General features: G+C 38.0%; 1 protein-coding gene across 1 annotated transcript in view; it reads left to right on the top strand.

The window, feature by feature from the left end:
• LOC145305336 (uncharacterized) overlaps window positions 1-16,081 on the top strand; it is a 137,517-nt gene extending 121,436 nt beyond the window's left edge. Inside the window, exons 39-44 of the mRNA XM_080146953.1 lie at window positions 1,101-1,174; window positions 1,522-1,749; window positions 2,326-2,403; window positions 14,636-14,751; window positions 15,037-15,357; window positions 15,962-16,081. Coding sequence (XP_080003079.1) covers window positions 1,101-1,174; window positions 1,522-1,749; window positions 2,326-2,403; window positions 14,636-14,751; window positions 15,037-15,357; window positions 15,962-16,081 — 937 coding nt within the window. The remainder of the gene's footprint in view (window positions 1-1,100; window positions 1,175-1,521; window positions 1,750-2,325; window positions 2,404-14,635; window positions 14,752-15,036; window positions 15,358-15,961) is intronic.
• The last annotated feature ends 287 nt before the right edge of the window (window positions 16,082-16,368 follow it).

Raw genomic sequence — 16,368 nt, 5'->3', positions numbered from 1 at the left:
TGTAATGAAAATATCATAATTCCTAATGATTATTTATCCATAAAAGTTTTAGTGTTTTTATTATTGTTCTTTAGACTTTATTAAAGTGTTTGATTAACTACTTAAAGGGGGAGATGATGGCGTTTAGTTACAAATTCTCAACTCAAACAAAATTAATTGTTTTGGGTACCAGTAAAATTTTAGTCCCAAATGCCCCCCCCCCCCCATACCCTTTTTAAATTCTGAAAGGTTTATCTAAGGAAACCTTATGACTAGAGCTAACATTTAACCGTTTCAAAAAAGTTTTATTGTCAGTAGGTATCTCTTATTCACTTATATACTTTGGAGACTTGGGCTGTACAAACCTTCAGTGGCCAAACTTTTCCACCAATATTTTGGTTATACAAATTATCTAGTCAAATGTTAATAAATCGTAATTTGGGGTCTACATCAATTTTAATTTATTTATCGTCTTTTGTCTCATCCCTTGAATTCCCTGGCATTAACCAGGGATCTAAAGGGATAAGACGATTAATCAATGATGATAATAGTTATTTCTCGTATCGTATTATAAACGGCTTTCCGCGGATATAGAATGTACAATTATAAGATTAAAACTAGTTTTTTAGCCCCGTGGTGCCGAAGGCACCGGCTAAAAAAACTAGTTTTAATCTTATGATTGTACATTTCTATATTCGTAGAAAACTGGTTATAATACGATGCTAGACATAGTTTTTTCGTATTCATGAGAACCGGTTCCTATCCACCGGATTCAAATGAATACGAGAAACAAAATTATCCCTTCTTTAGATTATTGAATTAGTGGATGAAATGTTTGGACATTCAAATTCATGAACCAAACAATCAAAATTCAATTAAAGTCCCCAAAGTTGTTGAGCCAACGAATAAAAACGTTATTGTAAAATTTTGAGGACTAGTGTAATAAACAGTTCAATGTATCATCTCTCAATGGGTATTGAAAGGTATTGTTTGCCCAGGTTGATGTCAGCACGTGGTGTTACAGTTCCTGTACCACAGTACTTGTCACGTGATAGTCGCGTATTATTATGAAATCTTGAAACAATATTATTAATTAAAACAAATATAATTTATTTACTCAGGTTGATGGCAGCACGTGGTGTAACAGTTCCTGTACCACAGTACCCGTACAACTCACCATCTTCTATGTTTCCAGGTAAATATTTTTCTTGTAGGTATGGCTTCCGAACCGATTTAATTCCTCTGGATTAGAACCGGTTCTCAGCCATACTAAAAAATCCACTATAGTCAATCCTTCGGCCCATCAGGGCTGACAAACCTGCTTTAGGTTATGTAATCAAGGACTGAAAAGTAAAAATAAGTTAGGGGCAGGGGGTTAGTTTCTTTAGTAAACTTATCAATTCAAATTTTTTATCTTTACTTTACAGTTAACTATTTTTTTACAAAGTTTGTAGTGCCTTATTTTTTCCTCTTAATTAGAAAAACATAAAAGCTGTTTCAAATATTAATTAGGTGTTATGCATAAATATAATTTACCCTCAGGACACCATCCATCTCAGCCGCCACGCCTTGGTATGGCGCCGAACCACAGTGTCGGTCATCCCATGTCAAACATGGGCCACCAGATGCACATGCCACGGCCGCCCTTAATGCGGGCCGGGCCTCCAATGTTGCAGGGCGGCCCTATGGCTGCTCAGAGAATGATGGCGGTTTCCACGGCTGCAGGCGGCGGCGCGCAGATGGCTACCGCTGTTCGTGGCGCTTCGCCAGGTAAAGTGAAATAGATATCCTGTAACCGTTCGAAACCGATTGATATCCGGTCGATTAGAGCCGGTTCTCAGCCATTATGAAAAATTGTGTATACCATCGCATTTTATCAGCTGCGATAAATAACTAATTTAAGTTACCTTTATAAAGTCCTGTATTAGGTTATTAGACTATTAAGATTTCATTTTAAAACTTTGAGAGAGAGGAAACTTTTAACCTGTTCTATAAATAGGTATGAAATATGAGATTATTTAGGGAGATTTTGACCATGGAGGAACGTATTGACCAATATCTGAGGACTATATTGGCAACCTAAATTGACGTCCTAAATTCTTCTGTCATAATATCCACGTTTAAAGTTAAAGTGTGATTTTAAAGGAGATTTTTCCGCTTTTAAGTATTTTGTACAAATAAATGATGATTTGTTTCATTCTAAATGAAAATATTTCGATATCAGTAATAGCTACTTAACCTGTACGGCCCAAAATAACATAAGATTTTGTATTGAACCATTTTCTTTGTTGATAACAATTACTGCAAAAATAAGAGAACTGAAGGATAAAAATATTTTTTATTTAGGACCTCCAGTAATGAGAGATCCCCGGACGGGTATGCAGCTCAGGTTCCAGCCTCCCAAGGGGTGGTCTGGTGGTCCAGGTATAGTTTTTTGTCAGGGCTCGGCAGCCCCGCCTCCACCGCGCTTAAGCCTCAAGTTTAAAACTGTTTGTATCAGAGGAGAACACCAAATGATGATTTTACTGAAGCTTACGCGCGGCTGCCGAGCCCTGCTTTTTATCGAAGTGAATTTATTTTTAAAAAAAATAAACATTCGACTGTAAATTATACTGGTCCTTTAAGTTTTTTAAAAAACGTGGGTATAGTCCTTTCCATGACATCGCTCCATATGGGGCGATGATTTTCTATAGCTCCTTCAAGGAGCTATAGCATAGCCTCTTATCATATGGAGCGATGTGATAGCCCCTTTTAAGGAGCGTTCATATCGCCTCTTATGATAAGAGGCTATGCTATAGCTCCTTCATGGCCTCTTAATAGCTCCTTTGAAGGGGCGTTCATATCGCCTCTTATGATAAGAGGCTATGCTAGAGCCCCATGATGGCTCCTTTATAGCCTCTCCATCGCCCCTCCGTAGTCCCTTACCTTAATTTATATAACAACCCACTTGATGGCCCCTACATCGCTCCTCCATCGCCCCCTCTCCAAATTTATATTACATTGTACTTTGATGGCCCCTACATCGCTCCTACATCGCCCCTTCATCGCTCCTACATCGCTCCTTCATCGCTCCTTCTCCAAATTTATATTAAATTGTACTGTGATGGCCCCTACATCGCTCCTACATCGCTCCTTCTCCAAATTAATATTAAATTGTACTGTGATGGCCCCTACATCGCTCCTACATCGCTCCTTCATCGCTCCTACATCGCCCCTTCATCGCTCCTTCTCCAAATTTATATTAAATTGCAACTTGATGGCCCCTACATCGCTGCTACATCGCTCCTTCATCGCTCCTACATCGCCCCTCCATCGCTCCTACATCGCTCCTTCTCCAAATTTATATTAAATTGTACTGTGATGGCCCCTACATCGCTCCTACATCGCTCCTTCATCGCTCCTACATCGCCCCTTCATCGCTCCTTCTCCAAATTTATATTAAATTGTACTGTGATGGCCCCTACATCGCTCCTACATCGCTCCTTCATCGCTCCTACATCGCCCCTTCATCGCTCCTTCTCCAAATTTATATTACATTGTACTTTGATGGCCCCTACATCGCCCCTCCATCGCTCCTACATCGCCCCTCCATCGCTCCTTCATCGCTCCTTCTCCAAATTTATATTACATTGTACTTTGATGGTCCCTACATCGCCCCTCCATCGCTCCTACATCGCCCCTCCATCGCTCCTACATCGCTCCTTCATCGCTCCTTCTCCAAATTTATATTAAATTGTACTGTGATGGCCCCTACATCGCTCCTACATCGCTCCTTCATCGCTCCTACATCGCCCCTTCATCGCTCCTTCTCCAAATTTATATTACATTGCAACTTGATGGCCCCTACATCGCTCCTACATCGCTCCTCCATCGCTCCTTCATCGCTCCTACATCGCCCCTTCATCGCTCCTTCTCCAAATTTATATTACATTGCAACTTGATGGCCCCTACATCGCTCCTCCATCGCCCCTTAATAGCCCCTTACCTTAATTTATATAACAAAGCTCCTATATGGCCTCTCTATCGCCCCTTAATAGCCACTTAATTTAATTATATAACATTGCCCCTACATAGCCTCTCCATCGCCCCTTAATAGCCCCTTACCTAAATTTATATAACAAAGCTCCTATATAGCCTCTCCATCGCCCCTTAATAGCCCCTTACCTTAATTATGTAACATAGCCCCTACATAGCCTCTCAATCGCCCCTTAATAGCCTCTTACCTTAATTTATATAACATAGCCCCTATATAGCCTCTCCATCGCCCCTTAATAGCCCCTTACCCTAATCTATATAACATAGCTCCTGCAAAGCCTCTCCATCGCCCCTTAATAGCCCCTTACCTTAATCTATATAACAAAGCTCCTACATAGCCTCTCCATCGCCCCATAATAGCCTCTTACCTTAATTATGTAACATAGCCCCTACATAGCCTCTCCATCGCCCCTTAATATCCCCTTACCTTAATTATATAACATAGCTCCTACATAGCCTCCCCATCGCCCCTTAATAGCCCCTTACCCGAATTTATATAACATAGCCCCTAAATAGCCTCTCCATCGCCCCTTAATAGCCCCTTAATAGCCCCTTACCTTAATTTATATAAAATAGCCCCTACATAGCCTCTCCATCGCCCCTTAATAGTCCTTTACCTTAATTTATATAAAATAGCCCCTATATAGCCTCTCCATCGCCCCTTAATAGCCAATTTATATAACATAGCCGCTACATAGCCTCTCCATCGCCCCTTAATAGCTCCTTACCTTAATTTATATAACATAGCCTCTCCATCGCCCCTTAATAGCCCTCCATCGCCACTTAAAAGCCCCTTACCTTAATTTATATAACATAGCCTCTACATAGCCTCTCCATCGCCCCTTAATAGCCCCTTATATCCTCCTTCAAAACAGTTATACACCTTCCCAGGATCTATTGGAAGCTACCCTATAAAGGAGAACCATATCGGTTCTGCAGTTAGCGATCTTCTTTGATACATACAGACAATGATCCAGTTACTTTTTATAAGGATTAAAAATAAAATGGCCTAAAGCCATCTCATTACCCATAGGAAGCTTCACTGCAAAGGAGAACCATGTCGGTTTAGTGGTTAGCAAGGTACAGACAGACATACATACAGACAAAGATCCTGTTACTTTATTATAAGGATTAAAATAAAATAGTTATTAACCTCCCCAGGACCTATGAGAAGCTACCCTATTAAGGAGAACGATCTCAGGACCTATAGGAATCTTCACTGTAAAGGAGAACCATATTGGTTCAGCGGTTAGCAAGATCCTTCGGTACAGACAGACATTCATACATACAGACAAAGACTCTGTTAATTTATTTTAAGAAATACAGATAAAATTGTTATAAACCTTTCCAGGCCTAAAACCATCTCAGGACCTAATTTCTGCCGTTGACAACTCGAGTTAAGTTACTATATTATTTTTACAATGTTTAACTTATCTGTTATTATTTGCTGACGAAAAGTTTGGGCAAAAAAAAAGATTTATTCTTCAATGAAATATCTCTCCAGTATAATTTTGGCAAGTGCTAATTTATTAAGAATAAAGTTTGCCACAAATTTACCAAAAAATCTCATTGTCATTTCGCCAGGGAGGATTGGGATAGTTCCCAAAGTGTTATAAGTTGGCTTATCCAAGAGTGCTGTCTAGTCTCCAAAGTTTTATAATACCGTTTTCTTATTCGTTAGATTAACAACCTTGGGGACTTTTTATTGTTTTGTGATTGTTTAGTTCATTAAGTTGAGTGTCTAAATGTTTCAACCACTAATTCTAAACTAAAGAAGGGGTAATTTTGTGAATCATCAATGGGAATAATTAATATATAAACATACATATATATACAGTGTTTTTTTTATGAGAACATTTTTGAAAGCAATTTTACCCTACTTATAGTTATCAGAATTTAATGATTAATGGCTTATTGTCTTCGTTTTTTATGACCATTAACAGAAAAGCAAAAAAATATTTCAGTTTTTATTTAAAAAGTTCAGTAAATTCAAAATTTCAAAACATGGGTGTCAACATCTAAAATAGTTATTTCTCGCATCGTATTATAAACGGCTTTCCGCGGATATAGAAAGTACAATTATGAGATTAAAACTAGTTTTTTTAGCCCCGAGGTGCCGAAGGCACCGGCTAAAAAAACTGGGTTTAATCTTATGATTGTACATATCTATATTCGTAGAAAGCTGGATATAATACGATGCTAGACATAGTTTTTTCGTATGGATGAGAACCGGTTCCTATCCACCGGATTCAAATGAATACGCGAAATGGTTTTAGCGCATTTTTCTTATGCTCAAATCTTCTACCCTTTCCAAGAATGGAGGGAGTACATTGGGGGGCCAGTATTCCCTCCCTGGTTGAGATATGGCCTTCAAATTTCAAAATTTTCTAGTACATGTCACAAATAGTATCTATATAAATTTTTAGCTCTATATCTCAACTTTGAAGCGTTTTGCAGCCATTCTTGCAAAGGTAGATTATAAGAAAAATGCACTAAAACCATTTTTAGATGTTGACACCTAAGTTTTAAATTTTTTAATTTACTGTACTTTTTGAATAAAAACTGAAATATTTTTTGCTTTTCTATTAAAGGTTATAAAAAAAGAAGAGAATAAGCCATTAATCATTAAATTCTGATAACTATAAGTAAGGTAAAATTGCTTTCAAAAAAGTTCTCATAAAAAAACACACTGTATATATGTATATATATCATTTTATCGACAATCGTCTTATCCCTGTAGATCTCTGATTATCAGAGCATTTTTGAAATATTTGCTGCTTATTTTTTGGCTGCCTTTGGCAAAATAATTTTTTTTCATAAAAAATGTATACAAAATTATCGTATTAATTTGGTAAATATATCATTGCACTTGAATTATTTTTAAGTCACTAACGGCTAATCCCATAGATGACCCTAGGAGTACTTTAATGAATAGATGTGGTGGAGAGGGGGGGGGGGGAGGGGGAAGGTTAAGAATTTAAGGGAAGTGATACCTTCCGGGGGCTGAAAGTGTTGGTCCCCTCCCCAAAATGAAAACTTTTCCTGCGAGTAAAATAAGCTTCAATGTAAAGGAGAAGCATATCGGTTCAGTTGATACTGATAAACATCCTGTTACTTTAATGTAAATATTAGTTTAAGGATAGTCTGTATAATCTCAGGGAGAAAGGAAACATTAGGCAATTTTTACAATAGTCTCCAAAGTTTTATAATGAAGTTTTCTTATTCGTTGGCTCAAAACTTTGGGGACTTTTGTCATATTTTGGTTGTAGTGTTGCAATTTTGTGTATCGTTATTAGGGATGGATAAAAATTTATCGGCCATTGTCTTATTCCTTTAGATCCTTGGTATAATCAACTGAATAACAGTTCCAACAACAAAAATTAAGATATTGCTTCGCTTTTTATGGACAAATATCCTGTTATTTTATTATAAGGAAAAAAAATAAACTATCTTAAAATCATCTCAGGACTCAGCGGTTAGCAAGATCCTACGGTATAGACAGACAGACATACATCATATCGGTTTAGCAGCAAACGAGATCCTTTGCTACAGACAAAAAAAACTTTGTATATCGACTAGCGGCTACGCCCCCAGCATCTATTGGCTCTGTATTCAAAGGGGAATGAATAAAAGCCTAAAACCTTCCCAGGACTTAAAATAGAATAGCCTAAAACCATCCCTCGACTTAAAATAAAATAGCCTAAAGCCATTACAAGACAAATATTAAGCTTACCTGAAATAGAAAGCCCAATCTGTTTAGTAGTTATTGAGATCTTAAGTTTCAGAACAGAAAGCCTTACTAACGTGGACAAACGCAGGATATTTCGGACAAATGTCGGAGTGGACATTATATAAGTAAAACGCAGAAGTGTCTATAATATCTTAAAAATTTGGTTTCAACAACATTTGTTTAGTTATCTCTACACAGGTTAGGTTAGGTTAAGATATAAATATACAAATAAGCCCCCTGCAGGGGTTAGGCATATAAAAAAAACATATTTGACAGTTGTAAACAATGTGAGAAAAAAATATGTTTTAGTTTAATAAAATGTTCTATCTGTTTCAAACCTTTGCCTTTCGATAGAACTTACCTACTTTGGAAAACTGTCAGACTGATTTTAAAATTTCAGTCTGTGAGAAAAGATATTAAAGATTTTTTTTTGTTTTGAAAGATTTTTATCTTATAAATAAAATAAAAGACACTCCTGCGTTTTACATAAGCAATGTCCACTCCGACGATTGTCCCATTCCTAGGTTTGTCCACTCCAACGTTTGTTTATGTTTTACTACTTTATATAATAGGATAATATGTATTCTTCTTTTATATTTCTCTTTTCTTATTCACTTGCAGCTGCGCTCTTTTTAATGTAAGGAGGCAGAAAAATAGCCTAAACCAATTAGGGGCTTAAATCTGAAAATGAAAAAGCAAAAAACCATCCCATGACCTATGTGAAGCTTCCCTTAAATGGAGAATTTAGTCAGTTTATGAAATTTTTAAGCTTCAGACCAAAAAAAATACTTTTTTTGTTAAAAGAGAAACTTTTCTACAATTAGGGTTAGTCCTTTCGTCATTGCTCTTCTCATTAAGTTAAGCATGTGGTTTTCTCTGCTATTGTTAAAGATAGACTGTTGAGATTTTTAGTGAATATTCCCATGACATATGTATATCCAGTCTATAAATTATTTTGTCTGTCTCTCAATTATGCTTCAAAAGACTTAGGTTTCGTGATAATCTTTGAGTAATAGCATATTCTCTTAAAGTCTGCTCTATAACTTACTTTGTCTGTTTGTCCATTATATGATCCTTATTCAATATTCTATTTAACTAAAAAATTTCATTCTCTTAGTTTATTTTTTTTCTTTATTTCATTATGTTATTATATTATTTATATTTATTTTATTAATTCATTATATTTTCATTATAATTTTCCTTTTTAAATGCGAAACTTTTCTATAGTAAGGTTTGGTTTGTCCGTACGTCCAAACGGTTAGACGACATTTTCTTTAATTTAGACATGTTATAAATATCCTATCGATTTCAAACTTTGCAGAATGATTTCTATAACAGTTGGGTACAATACTATATTCATTACTAGAAAGTATGTACGTCCATTTTTTTGTATAATATCATTGTCCCATTCATCTGGGTTTTGGAGTAATGTTTCTTAGGACAACAAGGTTTAGTATTATAATCAAATACTAAAAATAAAATTATGCCCCTAGCCTCTAGGGGCTTTGCCCCAAGAGGTGATAAAAATTTTTTTTGGCGAAATTCGTAATAGGACCAAGAAAATCTTCAGCAAAAAAAAAAATGGGGGGGGGTTTTGTTTTTGGGGGGGTTGGGGGTATCCCACCCCCCAAGAAAATAGCCTAAAACCACCACAGGACCAGTAGGTATATTCCCTGAATAGTAGAATATAATCGGTTCAGTGGTTACCGAGATCTTAAGGGACTGACAGACGGACAGACAGACGGACAGACAGACAGACGGATGGACAGACATTCTACTTTGTATTATAGATTTACGCTAATTTTAACAAAATTTATGTTTGACCTCCTGATTTTAGAGCTATGCTTTTGTGAATGTTGTTATCCTTGTTATCTTGCTTTTTTTTCCTTTTTCATAACCTATTATATAAAGTAGTAATCTTTTTTTGTCTGTAGAAAAGCTAACCGCTGAACCTATATGGTTCGCCTTTACAGTGAAGCTTCTTTTAAGTTCATAGAGGGTTTATAATTATTTCGAGGGAGGGTATCTCCACCCTCCCAGAAAATTCACCCCAAGAAAAATATTACCCCATCCCCTCAAAAAATCTTTTTAACTTTTTAAAAGCAAAGCTTTTCTATATTAAGGATCAGTCCGTACGTCCGTAACGGTTAGCTATTTTCGTTAATTTAGGCATGTGATTCCTGTAGTAGAAAGGTACGATTTAGAAAGTCTATAATCATTATCAGAATATCCGTACGTCCATTTTAAGCATACTAATTATTAACTTACAACAAATTTTTATGTATCAAAATTATCCGATTAATCTGATTTCTGGGATACTGATTCCTAGGACAACAAAATAGAATGTTATAAGCGAATCATATCTATAATCAAGTCCAAAAAATGTGAGTACGTCCTTAAGCATTTTCCTGCATGTAAGCAATTTCTCAATAAATTTACTTACAATTTTGTTTCGAATTTTAAATTTATGTTCTGACTATTCAGTTCTGACACTCTACATTATTAATGTTCATTAAACTTTTTTCTACCGTTTCAGAGCTTTGCTTTTATAAATGTTGTCATCCTTGTCATCCTTTTAAAACTTAAATTTAAAACTGTAGAGGGTCACATTCCTTCCTTACCTTAATGCCCTACCTTCTATAATGAAGGGGCAATGCAATTACAGAGGCTGTACAGGAGCCATAAAGGGCCTATGTTATATAAATTAAGGTAAGGGGCGATGAAGAGGCTATGAAGGGGCTATGTTATATAAATTAAGGTAAGAGGCTATTAAGGGGCGATGGAGAGGCTATGTAGGGGATATGTTATATAATTAAGGTAAGGGGCTATTAAGGGGCGATGGAGATGCTTTGTAGGGCCTATGTTATATAAATTAAGGTAAGAGGCTATTAAGGGGCGATGGAGAGGCTATGTAGGGGCTATGTTATATAAATTAGGGTAAGGGGCTATTAAGGGGCGATGGAGAGGCTATGTAGGGGCTATGTTATATATATTAAGGTAAGGATTATATAAATTAAGGTAAGAGGCTATTAAGGGGCGATGGAGAGGCTATGTAGGGGCTATGCTATATAAATTAAGGTAAGGGGCTATTAAGGGGCGATGGAGAGGCTATGTAGGGCTATGTTATATAAATTAAGGTAAGGGGCTATTAAGGGGCGATGGAGAGGCTATGTAGAGGCTATGTTATATAAATTAAGGTAAGGGGCTATTAAGGGGCGATGGAGGGGCTATGTAGGGGCTAAGTTATATAAATTAAGGTAAGGAGCTATTAAGGGGCGATGGAGAGGCTATGTAGGGGCTATGTTATATAAATTAAGGTAAGGGGCGATGGAGAGGCTATGTAGGGGCTATGCTATATAAATTAAGGTAAGGGGCTATTAAGGGGCGATGGAGAGGCTATGTAGGGCTATGTTATATAAATTAAGGTAAGGGGCTATTAAGGGGCGATGGAGAGGCTATGTAGGGGCTATGTTATATAAATTAAGGTAAGGGGCTATTAAGGGGCGATGGAGAGGCTATGTAGGGGCTATGTTATATAAATTAAGGTAAGGAGCTATTAAGGGGCGATGGAGAGGCTATGTAGGGGCTATGTTATATAAATTAAGGTAAGGGGCGATGGAGAGGCTATGTAGGGGCTATGTTATATAAATTAAGGTAATGGGCTTTTAAGGGGCGATGGAGAGGCTATGTAGGGGCTATGCTAGATAAATTAAGGTAAGGGGCTATTAAGGGGCGATGGAGTGGCTATGTAGGGCTATGTTATATAAATTAAGGTAAGGGGCTATTAAGGGGCGATGGAGAGGCTATGTAGGGGCTATGCTATATAAATTAAGGTAAGGGGCTATTAAGGGGCGATGGAGAGGCTATGTAGGGCTATGTTATATAAATTAAGGTAAGGGGCTATTAAGGGGCGATGGAGAGGCTATGTAGAGGCTATGTTATATAAATTAAGGTAAGGGGCTATTAAGGGGCGATGGAGAGGCTAAGTAGGGGCTATGTTATATAAATTAAGGTAAGGAGCTATTAAGGGGCGATGGAGAGGCTACGTAGGGGCTATGTTATATAAATTAAGGTAAGGGGCGATGGAGAGGCTATGTAGGGGCTATGTTATATAAATTAAGGTAATGGGCTTTTAAGGGGCGATGGAGAGGCTATGTAGGGGCAATGTTATATAAATTAAGGTAAGGGACTATTAAGGGGAGATGGAGAGGCTATGTAGGAGCTTTGTTATATAAATAAAGGTAAGGGGCTATTAGGGGCGATGGAGAGGCTATGTAGGGGCTTTTTTATATAAATTAAGGTAAGGGGCTATTAAGGGGCGATGGAGAGGCTATGTAGGGGCTATGTTATATAAATTAAGGTAAGGAGCTATTAAGGGGCGATGGAGAGGCTATGTAGGGGCTATGTTATATAAATTAAGGTAAGGGGCGATGGAGAGGCTATGTAGGGGCTATGTTGTATAAATTAAGGTAATGGGCTTTTAAGGGGCGATGGAGAGGCTATGTAGGGGCTATGCTATATAAATTAAGGTAAGGGGCTATTAAGGGGCGATGGAGAGGCTATGTAGGGCTATGTTATATAAATTAAGGTAAGGGGCTATTAAGGGGCGATGGAGAGGCTATGTAGGGGCTATGCTATATAAATTAAGGTAAGGGGCTATTAAGGGGCGATGGAGAGGCTATGTAGGGCTATGTTATATAAATTAAGGTAAGGGGCTATTAAGGGGCGATGGAGAGGCTATGTTATATAAATTAAGGTAAGGGGCTATTAAGGGGCGATGGAGAGGCTAAGTAGGGGCTATGTTATATAAATTAAGGTAAGGAGCTATTAAGGGGCGATGGAGAGGCTATGTAGGGGCTATGTTATATAAATTAAGGTAAGGGGCGATGGAGAGGCTATGTAGGGGCTATGTTATATAAATTAAGGTAATGGGCTTTTAAGGGGCGATGGAGAGGCTATGTAGGGGCTATGTTATATAAATTAAGGTAAGGGACTATTAAGGGGAGATGGAGAGGCTATGTAGGAGCTTTGTTATATAAATAAAGGTAAGGGGCTATTAGGGGCGATGGAGAGGCTATGTAGGGGCTTTTTTATATAAATTAAGGTAAGGGGCTATTAAGGGGCGATGGAGAGGCTATGTAGGGGCTATGTTATATAAATTAAGGTAAGGAGCTATTAAGGGGCGATGGAGAGGCTATGTAGGGGCTTTTTTTATATAAATTAAGGTAAGGGGCTATTAAGGGGCGATGGGGCGATGGAGGAGCGATGGAGGAGAGATGTAGGGGCCATCAAAGTACAATGTAATATAAATTTGTGGAAGGAGCGATGAAGGGGCGATGGAGGAGCGATGGAGGAGCGATGTAGCAGCGATGTAGGGGCCATCAAGTTGCAATGTTATATAAATTTGGAGAAGGAGCGATGAAGGGGCGATGTAGGAGCGATGTAGGAGCGATGTAGGAGCGATGTAGGGGTCATCAAGTTGCAATGTAATATAAATTTGGAGAAGGAGCGATGAAGGGGCGATGGAGGAGCGATGTAGGAGCGATGTAGGGGCCATCAAGTTGCAATGTAATATAAATTTGGAGAAGGAGCAATGAAGGGGCGATGTAGGAGCGATGAAGGAGCGATGTAGGAGCGATGTAGGGGCCATCACAGTACAATTTAATATAAATTTGGAGAAGGAGCGATGAAGGGGCGATGTAGGAGCGATGAAGGAGCGATGTAGCAGCGATGTAGGGGCCATCAAGTTGCAATGTAATATAAATTTGTAGAAGGAGCAATGAAGGGGCGATGTAGGAGCGATGTAGGGGCGATGTAGGAGCGATGTAGGGGCCATCACAGTACAATTTAATATAAATTTGGAGAAGGAGCGATGAAGGAGCGATGTAGGAGCGATGAAGGAGCGATGTAGGAGCGATGTAGGGGCCATCACAGTACAATGTAATATAAATTTGAAGAAGGAGCGATGAAGGGGCAATGTAGGAGCGATGGAGGGGCGATGTAGGAGCAATGGAGGGGCGATGTAGGGGCCATCAAAGTACAATGTAATATAAATTTGAAGAAGGAGCGATGAAGGGGCGATGTAGGAGCGATGGAGGGGCGATGTAGGGGCCATCAAAGTACAATGTAATATAAATTTGGAGAAGGAGCGATGGAGGAGCGATGAAGGGGCGATGTAGGAGCGATGTAGGGGCCATCAAGGGACTAAGATATATAAAATCGTGAAGGGGCCATGAAGAGGCGATATTTTATTAAATAGCCCCTTGGGATAAGAGGACATATCATCTCCTCTTTAGAAGGGGCGATAAAGGAGCGATAAAGGATCATTTAATCGCCTCTTAGGGCAAGGGGCTATTAAATCGCTCCTTTCAAGGAGTCATAACATCGCCTCTTGTTATATGGGGCTATTAAATCGCCCCTTTCAAGGAGCCATTACATCGCCCCTTGTCATAAGAGGCGATCAATTAAAATCATCGCCCCATATGGAGCGATGTCATGGAAAGGACTATACCCAAAAACGTTCTTTATTCGTTGGTTAATAATTGCATGAAGTGCATTTAAAAAGTCTGATTGCAAGCATTAATTACAAGAATACCATCAAACACATATTGTATTACAATAAAAAGCAATTAATTTAGTAACACCAAAATAGTCACATGTTGTTTTTGTGAAAGCAGGACACATTTATGTTACATATGTCCAAAAAATATGATTTTTAAGTCTTGTTATTTTTAAAACTACCTACCGGGTAAAAAATTTAAATTCTCTCAAATATATATCCTACAGATGTAGTTTAAATTATTGAACAGAAAAAAATGCAGTTCACTGATTTCAAGTTTAAATGCAATTCGTTCAACTACCAATTACATTATTGAATGTAATTTAATTTAGGTGGACCCCCCCGACCTCGGGTGCCCCGCCCACCCATGGATATGACAGCACCTGTCAGTTCTACAAGTTTCATGTCACATCCGGCATTCCAGAATCTACCTATGCCAGCTAAAAAGGTATTGTATATATATCCTTATAATTAAGTTACAGGATGTTTGTCTATGTGTAACCACTGAATCGTTATGTTTCTCTATTACAGGGTATCTTCTCATAGGTTCTTGAAGGTTTATAACTCTTTTTTGGGAAGGTACCACCACCCTCCCTCCCCAAGAAAAGAAAAAATATGCCCCCCCCTCCCAATTTTTTTTTATTATTTAAACCAAGATTAAAATGAGGAGAGGGAGGGGTGAATGAATTGCGTGGTAACGTTAACTTATCGCTCATCAACTTATTTATCCCAGGTTGACGCCAAGTTTGTTGCTAACTCCAGCGGAATCCTAGTGCCCGTACCAGCCGCAAGTGTCAATCACCAGTTAGCGGCTGCCAGCCGCCAATCATCTATCACAAACTACCTATCACCCCTGGCACCCAAACCGCCTTTCCCGCATCCGCTAGTCGGCCCCAAAAAGCCGGAGGCCGACCAAAGGCCCGTGGGGACCGTGGTCAAACGGAAAGTGTTAGCGTGTCCCACGTGTAAAATTCGTTTTCCGGTTCCCGAACCGGATCCGGAAATTAGCTTCAAGGCCAACTTTTCTTGCCACGTCCTCTTTAAACATCTCAAGGCAAGGATATGTCAATGGGAAAATAGATTTTCACAAAATATAAAACATTTTTATTTCTAAACCTTAAAACAAATTCCAAAGACAAAAATATTATTTTCTTCAATCAGTTAACTACTTTTTATTGTTTCTCATTATCGTTCTTTAAATTAAAGCAGCGCATTTACTTCTAAACAAGTATTGTCTGTCTGTCTGTGCATTTTAAATATTCAAAGTTATGTGCAAAGTAAGTGCTACAAAGAAGCGAAGCTATTATGTCAGCGTTAGTGTCTGTCTGTTCTTCAATCTGTTTTTAATGCAGCTATCGAAAAAGTTCAACTATATTTCTATATGTGCTCTTATGATTATTTGATAAATTTCTAAAGCTTTTTACTTCTAAAGAGAACTATGTTCCCATTAGCACACAAACAACACATATTTAGGAGAAAAAGCTCGAGAAAATTATTTTAGAATAAGAGCATATTATAATTTAGAGACAGAGTAGAACTTTTAAGATAGCTTCATTGCAAACACATTTAAGAACAACTCTTACATAGTAGCTTCTAGACTTTGAATCACTTATCTAAGACTGATTTTCGACCCATTAACATATCTCTGACCCCGCCAGGACCAAGTTGTATCAGAGATGGGGGATGGAGATGAGATGGAGGTGTGCCCCATAGATGGATGTGACTTCAACATTGTACAACTCAAGGAAATTACAACATTCATTTTCATTAAATTTTAGTAGCGAAGCTACTCAGTCCGTAACGCTATTTTCTCGGCTCCTTTTAAGGATAGACAGCTAAAATTTTTAGTGAAGATTCCTATGATATATGCCCATTTAATCTATGCACTGTTTTGTCCTTCTTTCTGTTATCTCACTGGAGTGCTAGATCAATTTCTAGAATTTTAGGTTTTCTTGATTTTTAAAGGTTTCGTGATTTCCCTTTTTTTTATCAAGTTTAATGTTTATTAAGTCATTATTTTAAGGATTGACGGCTGAAATTATCAGGGATTGAATATTCTACATAT

The sequence above is a fragment of the Acartia tonsa genome, chromosome 14, assembly GCF_053477335.1.
Source record: "Acartia tonsa isolate MP-2025a chromosome 14, ASM5347733v1, whole genome shotgun sequence".
Taxonomy (NCBI): Eukaryota; Metazoa; Arthropoda; class Copepoda; order Calanoida; family Acartiidae; genus Acartia; species Acartia tonsa.
This window is presented reverse-complemented; position numbering and strand designations above follow the sequence as displayed.